General features: G+C 48.3%; 1 protein-coding gene across 1 annotated transcript in view; it reads right to left on the reverse strand.

The window, feature by feature from the left end:
• Nucleotides 1-496: 496 nt before the first annotated feature.
• Nucleotides 497-13,443, reverse strand: part of ntmt2 (N-terminal Xaa-Pro-Lys N-methyltransferase) — a 29,324-nt gene continuing 16,377 nt past the window's right edge. Inside the window, exons 3-4 of the mRNA XM_072512875.1 lie at nt 2,526-2,775; nt 497-1,084 (exon numbers count right to left, since the gene is read on the reverse strand). Of these exons, the coding sequence (XP_072368976.1) occupies nt 828-1,084; nt 2,526-2,775 (507 nt within the window). The 3' untranslated portion in view covers nt 497-827. The remainder of the gene's footprint in view (nt 1,085-2,525; nt 2,776-13,443) is intronic.

Genomic DNA, 13,443 nt, shown 5'->3' on the forward strand with positions numbered 1-13,443 from the left:
TTAAATTGCCCTTAGTGTCCAAAAAGGATAAGTGGGGTTGCTGGGTTATGGGTGTGGGCTTGGGTGGGGTGCTAATTCCAGGGGCCGGTGCAGACTCGATGGGCCGAATGGCCTGCTTCTGCACTGTAAATTCTGTGGTTCTGTGCGTGAAACTGTCCAGTATCGGCTTAACACATAATCAAGGAAACTTCCTTTTGGTAGTCCAGAGCACAATACTGATAGTATTGGACATAAAGAAATCAAATATGGAGTTGTAGATGAACATGATTTAAAACATAAAGGTTGTCCAAAGTTTTTGATTAGGATTTGACTTCCAATGTATAAAAATACTTGTGGACCCAGTCCATTCCACTCTTTCAATTGATAAAGAGTCCATTTAGAATGAATCACCTTTACAGAAAACCAATACAAAGGATTAAATTAAGACCATTTAAATGTCTGGCAGTAATTGGGTTATTCTGATAATTATTTTAATTGTTCAAAATTACCAATTTAGATGTCATTATTGCTCTAGGCATGTTTGGACTGAATAATGTTAGTATAGACCGTGCATTTACCTATCTTGACCATAATTGTTATGTTGAATGGGAAAGAAAAGTAAAAGCTTAATACTTTTCAATCTAATGAAAAACAGATACAACAAAAATTGGGTGCTTGAATTATGTACAGACTGGATGAAATATGGTTTATTACATTGGACTTTCATAGATCAATATCTGTCTTTATCTCGTGATAATAGTGAGATGTGGTATGGATATTTACCTACAAAAATCCTGGTCTACTACACGTTGACTGATTGAAGTTAGAAAGTTAGTCAGAAGAAATTGCTACTTCAAGGCCAGCATCCACACAGGTACAAACTGTTCAGGGATGTCCAGCTGTTTCTCTGCACAGATGATCTCCAGATCAGCTTTAGCTATGATGTTCCTCAGAATCTCAATCTCCCGAATCACACTACTGTCTGTTTGATCCAGAACGCATCCTTGTCGACCAACATTATCTTTAATGATGATAACTCCATCATCCTTTAGGCTGTACTTGCATTTTATTAGAAATTTCATCAGATCCTTATCAGTTAAATGTCCTGCATTGGGAGAAAAGTTGCACTTAAAACCTGATCTTTTCAGTTTTTTAATGCGTTTATTATTTTCCTCTCTGTTGGTAGTCATGTACCATGGCATATCATAGAATCCCTACAGTGCAGAACAGTACAGAGCCATTCAGCTCATCGGGTCTGCACCGACCCTTTTGAAAGAGCACCCTACCCATGCCCACTCTCCTGTCTGCTCGTCCCCGTCTGCACGTCTTTGGATACTAAGGGGCAATTTATCATGGCCAATCCACATAACCTACACATCTTTGGACTATGGGAGGAAACCGGAGCACTTGGAGGAAACCCACGTAGACACGGGAGAAAGTACAGACTCCACACAGAGAATCACCCAAGGCCAGAATTGAACCAGAGTCCCTGGTGCTGTAAGGCAGCAGTGCTAATCACTGTGCTACTGTGCTGTCTGTTATACCATCCCCACCCAAGTCAGTAAAAAGCCAAGCTTATCCCCGACTAATCCAAATGTCATTCTCTTATGGACTGTCTTGATGTGCACAAATATGGCATGAGGAATAGTTTGGTCTTTCCTTAGCAAATTAACATGGCCAAGCTTGATTACAATGTATATATTTTTTAAACAATTCAAAGTTATTAACTCGACTGTTCTTTTGAGTTTTTATTAATTTTGGATTCTGTTATTTCCTCCATTCATTTTTCAATTTGTTACTTTTTCAAATTTGGCAGCACGGTAGCACAGTAGTTAGCACTGTTGCTTCACGGCGCCAGCGTCCCAGGTTTGATTCCCGGCTTGGGTCACTTTCTGTGCGGAGTCTGCATGTTCTCCCCGTGTCTGCATGGGTTTTCTCCGGGTGCTCCAGTTTTCTCCCACAAGTCCTGAAAGACGTGCTTGTTCGGTGAATTTGACATTCTGAATTCTTCCTCAGGTGTACCCAAAAAAGCGCCGGAGTGTGGCGACTAGGGGCTTTTCACAGTAACTTCATTGCGGTGTTAAGGTAAGCCTACTTGTGACAATAATAAAGATTATTATTATAAATTTAAGCAAATTTCAGCAAAATTTATTGGGGAAGTGACACTTCCATGAAGTATACACAATACACAGGACTGTCTGTTAAATATAAATGGATGGAAAGTCCAGGAATAACCTTTGATTTGTAAAGGTAGCAGCATAACAGTAGTTATAAACGTTGTTGCAAGGGAGGCACGGTGGCACAGTGGCTAGCACTGCTACCTCACGGCGTCAAGAACCCGGGTTCCATCCCAGCCTCAGGTCACTGTCCATGTGGAGTTTGCACATTCTCCCAGTGTTTGCGTGGGTCTCACCCCCAAAACCCAAAGATGTGCAGGGTAGGTGGATTGGCCATGCTAAATTGCCCCTTAATTGGAAAGAAATGAATTAGGTACTTAAATTATTTTTTTAAAAATAACACACTGCAGTACTCTAATCTTGACTCACCCGTTACCCATTGAATCCAGATAACGTCATATTTTTTGATGGGTGGAGTGAGGTCCTGTAAGGCAACGCAGAAATAATCCTTCACTTTTCTCACATCTCGTCCTATGTAGGAAAGAGCTTCATATAAAAAATTATCCATCATGTCCACTAAATCAACAGAGGAGAAAACAGGGAGCAGGACATATCTGGTGACTCTTCCAATTCCACAGCCACAATCCAAGGCATATTCGGTTTCAGCCTTTCCTGGGCCCTATCAAAATTGAATGTACATTATTAGTTTATAACATTGATATTGGACAGACATATACTCAAAATGTTTAAGCAAGATGTCGCCTTAAAAAATTCTCTATTGTTGCAGATAAATCACAAAAAGTGATCCAACTCTTAAGAAAGTAATTGCATTGCGAAAAAAAGTTATAGGACTGTTGAAAATTAAGTTTAGAAGTGGATTCATGTGAAACAACCCCAATGCAGTGTATCAAATGGCAGTAATGTAGGTATCCAATCAGTCAGTAAAAGTATACTGAAGTTTTGTTCAAGGACTTCAGTGTACAAAGTGTATGATTTGAGGTTGTACTTGCATGTGTGGATACAGAGGATATACTACAAATGCTATAAAAACAGCTTTCACTAATGCTTCTTGTCAGCCTCTATCTGTTTTCAATCATGATTAACTCTCTTCACTGTACAAAAGAAAAATAATTAAATGACTGAATTGATTATGCATCGTGACACGGACAATACATAATGATTCAATCACACACATTTGAATGTGTATGAAGAAATCCCAAAGCACGAATATTAAAGTGTGAAAAAATTGTTTTTGATGCATTCAATCACATATCTGCATGTGATTCCATCCTGTCAACAGCCTGCTGTTGTGATATTTGTGAAATTTCCTCTTCATCAAAATCTTCAAGACTCATTCAAGACCTATCCATTTGCTTAAAGTAAAAAAAAATTAGTCAGTTGGTTATATAAATGATTCTAATTTGGGAAATAAGATCAAACCAATCTGTAAAGCACTTAAGCATGCTTGCATGTCTCCACTTTGACAGAGGAAGAAAGCTGACCAATCAGTTTCTGCACCAATATACATTAGGCCCCAATGCACAAAGATAGCCACTTATAAAAGGTCTTTTGGCCTTTGGGGATGATTCAACACGGCAGCATGAAGGTCCCGCCTACTCATCCTTGCCCCTTGCCTGAGGTGTGGTATTCCTCAGATTAAACCACCGCCAGTCAGCTCTACCCCAAAGCAACCTATGGTAATTTGGGACTACGGCGACTTTACCTTTATTCACTATTATTTGATATATGTGTGTTCAGTGGAAGACTGACCGAAAAGCAAGACATGTAATAGGTTTTGAACTTGAAAATATACAGGTTGTGTCATTGGCATATAAGAGAGCAAACATAAAAGAATATTTTTGAATAATGGAAAACAATATTTCTCAAGAAATGATAAAGATGGCTACTGCATCCATAGTTACAATAGGGTAAGAGAGTAAGATGATATTTTGAGTACAACCCATCATTTGAAGAAGAGAGCCTTGTCCCCTTTCTTAATTAGCAGCAGTTGGGTTTTATTTAATGATTTTATCAGAATTTTCTTTTGCCTCTACATTGTCATTCTTTTTTATGAGCATGAGACAGACCCTTGTTTCCAAACCTCCTCACCTATACATCTTATGTAAACGCCATACAGCCAAGAAGGCAGGTGAGTGACTATCCATAATAGTTCTTCATCTCAGTTGAGACTTTTTTTGTAAAATATTTTTATTCTCCATTTTCACATTTTCTTCAGACTTTACACACCACCAACAAGCAGTAAACGGTAACAAATACAAAGTTAATTCCCTTATCAACAACAACGATCCCATCCTCCCACCACCCCAAACAACGACCCACCTGACAATATAAGCATCAAATAAAACAAAGCCTCCCACGGTGGGACAAACAAAGGAGAAAAAATAAAACGAAAAAGGAATCAGGAATCGCCTATGGTCACCGTTGACCGATAAGAGTCCCCCCCCCTCCCCTAACATTCAATGCCATCTAATCCCCGAAAGAGTACCGTAAATGACACCCACGCATTGCAAGCACGCCTCCCTCCCCTCCATTTCCTCTTACAAAACTCCCCCTCACCCCCAACCTCTGTTCCTTCCCCCCAACTTTACACCCCGGCTAGACTCATCGGAACTAGTTCTGCCGGGCTCCGATGGCCACAGCCCCTCCCCCACCTCACTCCTGTTCACTGGTCGGCTTAAACCAGCCAGCGTGGAGGCCCCCGCCCCGGTTTCACTCCCCCTTGCCCGGTCCCAGGAAAACCAAGAAATCCCCCTTTAGCACACAAACCCCGCATCCACACCCAAGCCTCAAAGAACCATCATTTCAAGTGAAAGTCCCATCTCTTCCCTTGTCCAAGTATATACAACGTTAGCTCATTTAGCACATACACCAGCACGCAGTGAAAAAATACAGTTACATGAGGCTACATCGGTACATGACCATTTCTCAATTCAGCCACAGTCCTTCTGCCTTTGCAAACTCCGCCGCAGCTTCCGCCGTCCCAAAATAAAAGTCCTTGGATTTGTAGGTCACCCTCAACTTAGCTGGGTATACTGTGCCGCACTGCACCTTACTGATGTACAGTGCCTTCTTCATCCGGCTGAAGGCAGCCCGTCTCCTCGCCAGCTCCACCGTAAAGTCCTGATATAAGCGTATACCAGCTCCAGCCCACAGCACCACCCACTTCTGCTTTGCCCAGCAGAGGACCTTCTCCTTCAACTGTACCTACGAAAACACAAAGTTACTACTCTTGGCGGCTCACTCTCCTTTGGTACAGGCCTCCACGACCGATGAGCCCGATCCAGTTCATATCGGGAGGGATTATCCCCCTCATCCAATAGCTTTGCCAACATCGTGGCAAAATACTCAGTCGGTCTCGGGCCTTCCACTCCTTCGGGAAGACCCACAATCCTCACATTCTGTCGCCTGGATTTGTTTTCCAAGTCGTCCATTTTGGCTCGCAGACCCTTGTTGATCTCTATCACCTTCCGCATCTCCTTCCCCATCGAGGTAAGTTGATCACCGTGCTGCAATAATGTCTCCTCCACTTCCTTCAGTGTCTCGCCTTGCTCCCGCACCTCCGCCACTGCGCTCAATATCGCCGCCCTCACCGGGGCAATCGCCTCCTCCACCAGCACTTTCAATACCGCCCCCATCTCCTTCCTCATCGCCTCCATGTGTTTCGTGAACTGCCTTTCAAGTTCCGCTGACATCACCTTGGCCATTTGTTCAGCCGTGGGCAATGCAGTCTTCCCTGGTGCCCCAGCCTCCACTTTTCTTGCTGTCCCCGCGGTGACCTTTCCACTCCCCGGCGGACTTTCAGCTGCTTTTTTCACGGCCGTTTTTTTACTTGTTTTCAACATTTCCCTTCATTGTGCCGTCTCCCTGCTTTTCCCGCCTCTGTTGCCCCTGGGACGGCGTTAAACCCCGAAAATGCCGTTCCCGAATGGGAGCCCTCCAATGTGCGGCTGCCTCCCGCCCGCCGTCACCGGAAATCTCAGTTGAGTGTTTGACATTCAAAATACTTGCCTACCTCACTACAAACCAAACCACTGAGAAATATAACACAGATCGAGTTTTGCCCAATACGCACGTTCATCCATAAGGACTTAGCTAAAAGCATTAAAAGTAGGAGCACGAGTACACCATTCAATGTCCAGGCCTGCTTTGCCATTCAGTGAGATCATCGCTGATCTGGACATGGTTTCAACTCGGCTTTCCTGCCTGCTCCCTCATAATTCTTGACTCTTTGTAGATCAAATTCTGTCAAACTCAGCTTTGTACATATTCAATGACCTAGCCCCCACTGCTGTTTGTGATAGAGAATTCCAAAGATTGAAGTCCCTCTGAGAGGAGAAATTCTTCCTCACCTCCATCTTAAGTGGAAGACCACAGGCGGGATTCTCTGACCCTCCGAGCCGAAATTGCACGGGGGCTGAGAATTTCCAAAAATAGACTCCCACCCTGGCACGCAATTCTCCGGCGACCGGGGAATCGCCGACATCGCCTGCACGTGATCGACACGGCGCCAGTCGCGGGCCGTTGAAAGCGGTCTCCGTGGCGATTCTCCGTGCTCAACGGGCCGAATGCCCACCGAGTTCCACCCAGTCCCGCCGGCGTGGTTCACATGTGGTCCCACCCTGTTGGACCTCGGCGTTCTGGCAGCGGGGACCGTTCTGGGGGGGGGGGGGGCGGCGCGGGGGAACAGACTCCGACGGGGGCCACCAGTGGCCTGGCCCGCGACCCGTGGCTACCGATCGGCGGGTGGGCTCATTCCGAGGGGGCCTATGTTCCTCCTTGCCGGGTCCCTATAGGGCTCCGCCATGTTGCGCAGGGGCTGGCTCAAAGATGGCCACCACGCGTATGCGCGGACCCGTGGCCGGCCACATGCCCAGGCATAACTGCAGGGTCCCGCCGGCAGCCAGAGCTGCGGGCGCATGCCGGGGCCCTGCTAGCCCCCTTGAAGACAGAGAAACATCCCGGACTTTCTAGGAAAAAGTCCGGAGTGATTCCCGCCCGTTTTCCGGCGGGCGGGGGGACTTAGTCCCCAGAAGGGAGAATCCTGCCCCACATATTCTGAAACTTCACACAATTCCAAATTCCCCAGGAATCCACATTCTCTCAGTATCCACCCTGTCAGGCCTGTTCAGAATCCTATATATTTCAATAACGTCGCCTGACATTCTTCTAAACCTAAGTGGCTCAATTGCCGGGGCAAATTGCAACGGGAACAGCGGGCATCCCTGCCTCATGCTTCTGTGCAGCCAGATGTATTCAGAGTTGGTGACGACTCGGCATCGATGGGACTGGTCTGGGAGGTATGTAATGCACCGGTGACTGACATTTTCAGGCAACTCGACGAGGCAGGAGTGGTGCGTCCGGCAATGGTGCCGGCGGCTAGGGCAGCTGGATGACAATGGCGAGCAGGCCTGTGTCCATGACCGACTCGGTGTCAGAGCCTCCTGGAGAGGCTTCTGGCATCTCGGCTTCCTGGGCTTTGACAGCGGAGGCAACAGTGATCGGCGTAGTGACCTGGGTGGCAATGGGGACCGCGGGCAGACCTGGACTGGCGTATCCGGAGTCTGTTTTGGAGGCTCCTGCGTGTGGTAGCAGATGTAGTCCAGAAGCAGCTGGCTTCAAGTCCCTGTATCCGGACCGAATAGGAAATCTGACCAGTTGCCCAAAGCACCATGCCCGGGACCCATGTGGTTCCGGCACCAAAATTGGACACGTATACAGCATCTCCTGGTTTGAAGTTGCGCGTCGATGTGTGTCTATCTCGGATAATGTCCTGTCACTGGCGGATCCAAGTGCCTCTGTCCGGGGTGATGAGGCTGAGGCAGGTCCGGAGCAAAAGAACCAACTCTGCTGGTGCCACACCCATGGTGGCATGACGGGTCGTCCGGTAACTGAAAAGGAAACGGGCCCATCGCGTCTCCCAAGACCCTGTGGTCAGCTTCTTCATGGCCCTATTGAAGGTTTGGACCACCCGCTCGGCCAAACCGTTTGATGCTGGAATTGGTCGGCAAAGTTGATGTGGACACGGGACCAAGGTTTTCCCATCCATTGCCATGGGTGCACTGGCGCAGCCGGTGGGACCTTCTGGTTCTCCTGGCATGGGCCGCAGCGCTGGGCCACCATCTCGATGTCCAAGTCTATCCCAGACCACCAGACATAGCTGTGGGCCAGCATCTTCACCTTGGAGACCTCAGTGTGTCCATTGTGGAGGTCTTGCAACAAGAGAGCACGACTGTGTCCCGGGACGACCACCCATGTCCCCCACAAAATCCTCTACGTTCAGCTCTGCGAGCTTCATCGTTTAGGCCCTCAGATCATTGGGCAAAGCTCTGTGTTGGCCCCCATACTGGACCATGTGTCAGACCCGAGATAGCTGTCTGAGTCTACTCTTTTATGTAAGTCGCCATGAGCAGCATGGAATCCATGAAGTGGAGGCCCTCTACTACTTCTGTGGCCGAGGAGGGAGCCAGTGGTCTTGTGGAATGGGGCAGGCAGCTCAATGTGCCGGCGCGTGGGATCTGTGTGCCCGGACAATGCTCCAGCATGTATTCATACGTTGCTAAGAGTAGCACCCTTCGCTGAACCTTGGCAGACGCGATCAGGGAAATCAGATCCTCTTTGAATAGACTTCCTCATCTAGTTTACCATCACGCCCGCGAAACAACCTTACTAGAATTTCATAGTTGTCTTCATCTGGCTCACCCTCCGAGTCTTTACTTTCTTCATCTTCTTCATAGATATCAGCATAGTACTCATCATCAGAGTGAGTATCATCTGCAAAGATTTCTCCTGTAAAATACGACATTACACACGGAATTATGTGTTCGCGCAGGAGGCGACCAATTTCAAAGTCAGCAGCAAGTTTTGCTGCCGAACTTTTATTTCACACTCCATTCTGTGGACCTTCAGGAAGACTGAAGAAATTGCAGGATGAGTCATTTGGTACAGTTGTCGTAACTGTTTTACGAGCACTCTGACTCTTACGTTTCAGCTTCATGTTAATGGTTTTCAGTGTGCCATTTTTTTCTTTCTGCCAGTCGAACTGGCACCCTGTGCATCCCGTGATTTCTGGTTCATCAAAGAATGAGAATTCAAGCTCGTCAGACCGCGATTCCAGCTGGTATACTATTGTCATTACCTCATTTGTAAAATAGTCATTTGGCTCAAACATAAACTCCAGAGAAAAGCTCATTGGCTGTTCACGCTCTGAATATTTAACGTTCACATCTTGGAGATACTTTAATATGGGTCATCATGCTCCTATATTATACCACTGAGTATATACACCTTCTTGAAGACTGTTAACCAGAAGCCTGGGATTCCCTTTGACTCTTTCATCTCTTCATCTGATTGGTCATTCTCCTTCCTGGACTTTCGCTTGTTGCTCATTGAATGATTGCACCAGCATATCTCTTGCTGTCTGGAACATACAGCCGCTCTAAGTTCAGAGCCTAACATGCATCCGCTCCTATGATGGCCTCGATTTTCATGTCCACAATGAAAAACGGTAAGATATACGTTGTGTCGTGCACGCTTAATTCAAGCTCAGATTCACCCAGCGTCTCAGTCTTCTTCCGACCGTATTATATCAGCAGTCTTAGTTGATGGACAACTTTCGGCTCAACGTGCAGCCCATGCAAATCAGACAGACTGAGGAGGTTGGCCCTTGTTCCCATGTCACGGTCGCATTTTACCAATGTGTCGTTCATCCACACTAAAGGTTTGTTTCTGGTTTCGACGGCATCAGGTTTGTCCTTACTATCGTCACAACTTTTTGGAAGGACTTCTTCACTCTTCCGGTCCTTGGTTGAAATGAGATCAATGAAGAACTGTTCGTCCGGAGGCATCTCCTCAACTGCATTAACTGATTTGATTTGACCCACTGAAGGATGTGAAAAACATGGTTTCGCAAAATGATTTGTACGGCCACACCTGGAACATACTTTTCCATATGCTGGACATTGCCGGGGGCCATGTCGGTTGCCACATTTCTGGCACAAGGCGGCGGCTCCTGTCGGCCGCTTAAAATGGCCACCCGCACAGAGACAATGTTTCTTTTTTGACTGCATCACAGTGCTCTCAAAATGACCGCCCATACTGAGACCAAGTTGCTTTGTCGACTGCACCACAGTGCTTATGGTGCCAGCGTCTTCTTCCATGTTGGCGCCAAAATGTTTTTGTTGAATGTGCTGGTCTGCCATGTAGCCGGCTCACTTGCATGACACATCTTGAAATGGCTTTCTGATTGAAGCTCTTCTTCTGGGTACGCATACTAAACATGTCAAATTCACATGCTTTGTTTTTTTTCAGAGATTAGTACCAATCAAAGTACTTTATCACCTCATCATAGCTCTTTCTCTCCTCTTCGCTGTCACAGGCAAAGGTATTGTATAGTTCTGTTGATTGAGGACCTGCTACCGTGAGCAGCAATGCAATAAGCCTCTCGTCAGGCTCCGCCTGTCAGCCAAGGGCTACAATATAGAATCTGAATTGCTGCTTAAAAGCACGCCAATTTTTTTTCTGTGTTACCCGAGACTTGAAGCTGGTGGGGTGCCTTTAAACCTTCCATCTCGAACTTCACCGTTATTTGTTGCGTTGAGTCACTAATGGCCATAATATACCAGGTCGGTGGAAGAATCTTCTCTTATTCGTTCTTCGGCTGGTTTCGCTTTGTCGTTTCTGCTGTTACCTTTTAAATGTTCAATGTTCCTGGTACCATGTTGTGTTCTGTGACCTTGCCGTTGCAATGATGCACACACAACTGCTGGTAACTTATCTCGAGTGATGATTTACTGATTAACACATGGAATGTTAACAAACAGAATACCATACAAACTAGGTTTCTATTTGAGTTTTGTAAAATCTCCTGCAACTACTCTATGTGCGACTGTCCTGTTGTGCGCCTTACTACCAACTGGCATGTGTCGGATGTCACATGACCAATGTCTGATGCCACCAGCTGGTTGGAGGTCATGGGCGGGATTCTCTCGAATCGCGCCATGCCGCCCCAGCATTGGCGTCATCATGGTTGGTGCGGCGCCAGTCGGGGGCCACTATACGTGGCCAGCCCGCCTACTCTCGGCCTGGGATAGGCCGAGCAGCCGTCGTAAAAATGCCAAGATCTGCCGGCGCCGTCCACACCTGCTCTCAGCCAGGAACTCGGTGTGGAAGGGTCGGGGCGGTCTGTGAGGTGGGGGGAGGGCCGACCCCGGGTGGGGGGGGGGGGGGGTGGGGAGGCCTCCAATGTGGCCTGGCCTGCGATCAGGGCCCACCAATCGGCGGGCCGGCCTCTCTGGCTGCCGGTCTCCTTTCTTCCGCACCAGCCCCTGTAGTTCTGTGCCGTGTTGCGTCGGGTCCTTCACGTTGAAGGAAGCCTCTGTGCATGCACGCGTTTCCGCCGGTGCCACTGCGCATGCGCGGATCCCGCGGCGCCCAATTCACGCCAGGATCAGCAGCTGGAGCAGCGTGAACCACTCCAGTGCTGTGCTGGCCCCCTGTAGGGGACCAGAATTGCTGATCCTGAGGCCGTGTTGACGGCGTCGAGAAACGCAACGGCGTTTCCGACGGCATCAACACTTAGCCTCATGATCACAGAATCCAGCCCCGTATTGCTAATTATGTACAATATTACTCACAGGCATATCACCACAGTGGCGAAGTGGAGATGGTTGACAGCTTCAAACTCCTAGGTGTGCACATCACCAACAATCTGTCCTAGTCCACCAACATCGACACTACGACCAAGAAAGCCCAAACTTCCTCAAGAATCTCAGGAAATTCGACATGCCCACATTGACTCTTACCAAATTTTACAGATGCACCATAGAAAGCATCCTATCTGGCTGCATCACAGCTTGGTATAGCAACTGTTCATTCTAAGAAATTACAGAGAATCATGAACACAGCCCAGTCTGTCACACAAACTCGCCCCTCATCAATTGACTCTGTCTACACCTCCTGCTGCCTTGGGAGCATAATTAAAGACCCCTCCCACCCGGGTTATTCTCTCTTCCAACTTCTTCCATCGGGCAGGAGATACAAAAGTCTGAGATCACGCACTTAACAGATTCAAAAACAGCTTCTTCCCTGCTGTTACCAGACTCCTGAATGACCCTTTTATAGTCTAAACTGATCTCTTCACTCATCTTCTCTACGGAGTAGTACTGCACTCCGTATGCTCACCGTTGCCTCTGCCTATGCATTTATATTGTGTATTAATATATCTTGGGCGGGATTCTCCCCTTCCTGGCAGGGTGGGGGGTCCCGGCGCCGAGGAGTGGCGTGAATCACTCCGGCGTTGGGGCGTCCCAAAAGTGCAGAATCCTCCGCACCTTAAGGGGCTAGGATGGCGCCGGAGTGGTTTGCGCCGCGACTGCCGGTGGGGAAGGGGCTTGGCGCCACGCCAACCGGCGCCGAATGTCCTCCGTGGGCCGGCGCATGCGCGGGAGCGTCAGCATGTGCTGACATCATCCCAGCGCATGCGCAGGGGTAATTTTCCCCGTGTCGGCCAAGGCGGAGGACCACAGCAGCCGACGTGGAGGAATAGAGTGCCCCCGGATCAGTAGGCCCCGATAGGGGGCCAAGCCACCATGGGGGCACCTCCTGGGGCCAGATCCCCCTGCACCCCCCCCCCCCTGCGCCCCCACCCCTCCTGCGCCCCGAGGACCCTGGAGGCGGCCCGCTCCGCCAGGTCCTGCTGGTAAGGACCTACTCTAATTTACGCCGGCGGGACCGGCAAAAAATGGGCGGCCACTCGGCCCATCGCGGGCCAGAGAATCGCTGGGGGGGCCGCTGCCAGCAGCCGCCGACCGGTGCAGTGCGATTCCCGCCACCGCCAAATCCCAGGCGCCGGAGAATTCGGCAGCCAGCGGAGGCGGCATTCACGCCGCCCCCCGGCGATTCTGCGACCCAGCGTGGGATCGGCGAATCTCGCCCCTGATGTTTTTTTCCATGTATGGAATGATCGGTCAGGACTGAATGCAGAAAACTACTTTTCACTGTACCTCGGTACACGTGACAATAAAACAAATTCAAACCAAAACAGGAAGCTCAAATCATTCAGAACTAAGCAATCTGCTTGATTGGCACCCTATCCACTGTCCTAAGCATTCACTCCCTCCAGTACTGGCACACAGTGGCCACAGTGTGTACCATCTACTGGATTAATTGCAGCACATTGCCAAAGCTCCTTTGACAGCATCAAATAAACCTGTGACCTCTACCACCTAGAAGGACAAGGCTAGCTGGCAAGTTTCTCTTCAAGTAATACACCATCCTCACTCAGAAATATATTACTGTTCCTTCATCGTTACTGGTTTGATGACCTGGA

Source organism: Scyliorhinus torazame, chromosome 7 (assembly GCF_047496885.1).
Source record: "Scyliorhinus torazame isolate Kashiwa2021f chromosome 7, sScyTor2.1, whole genome shotgun sequence".
NCBI lineage: Eukaryota > Metazoa > Chordata > Chondrichthyes > Carcharhiniformes > Scyliorhinidae > Scyliorhinus > Scyliorhinus torazame.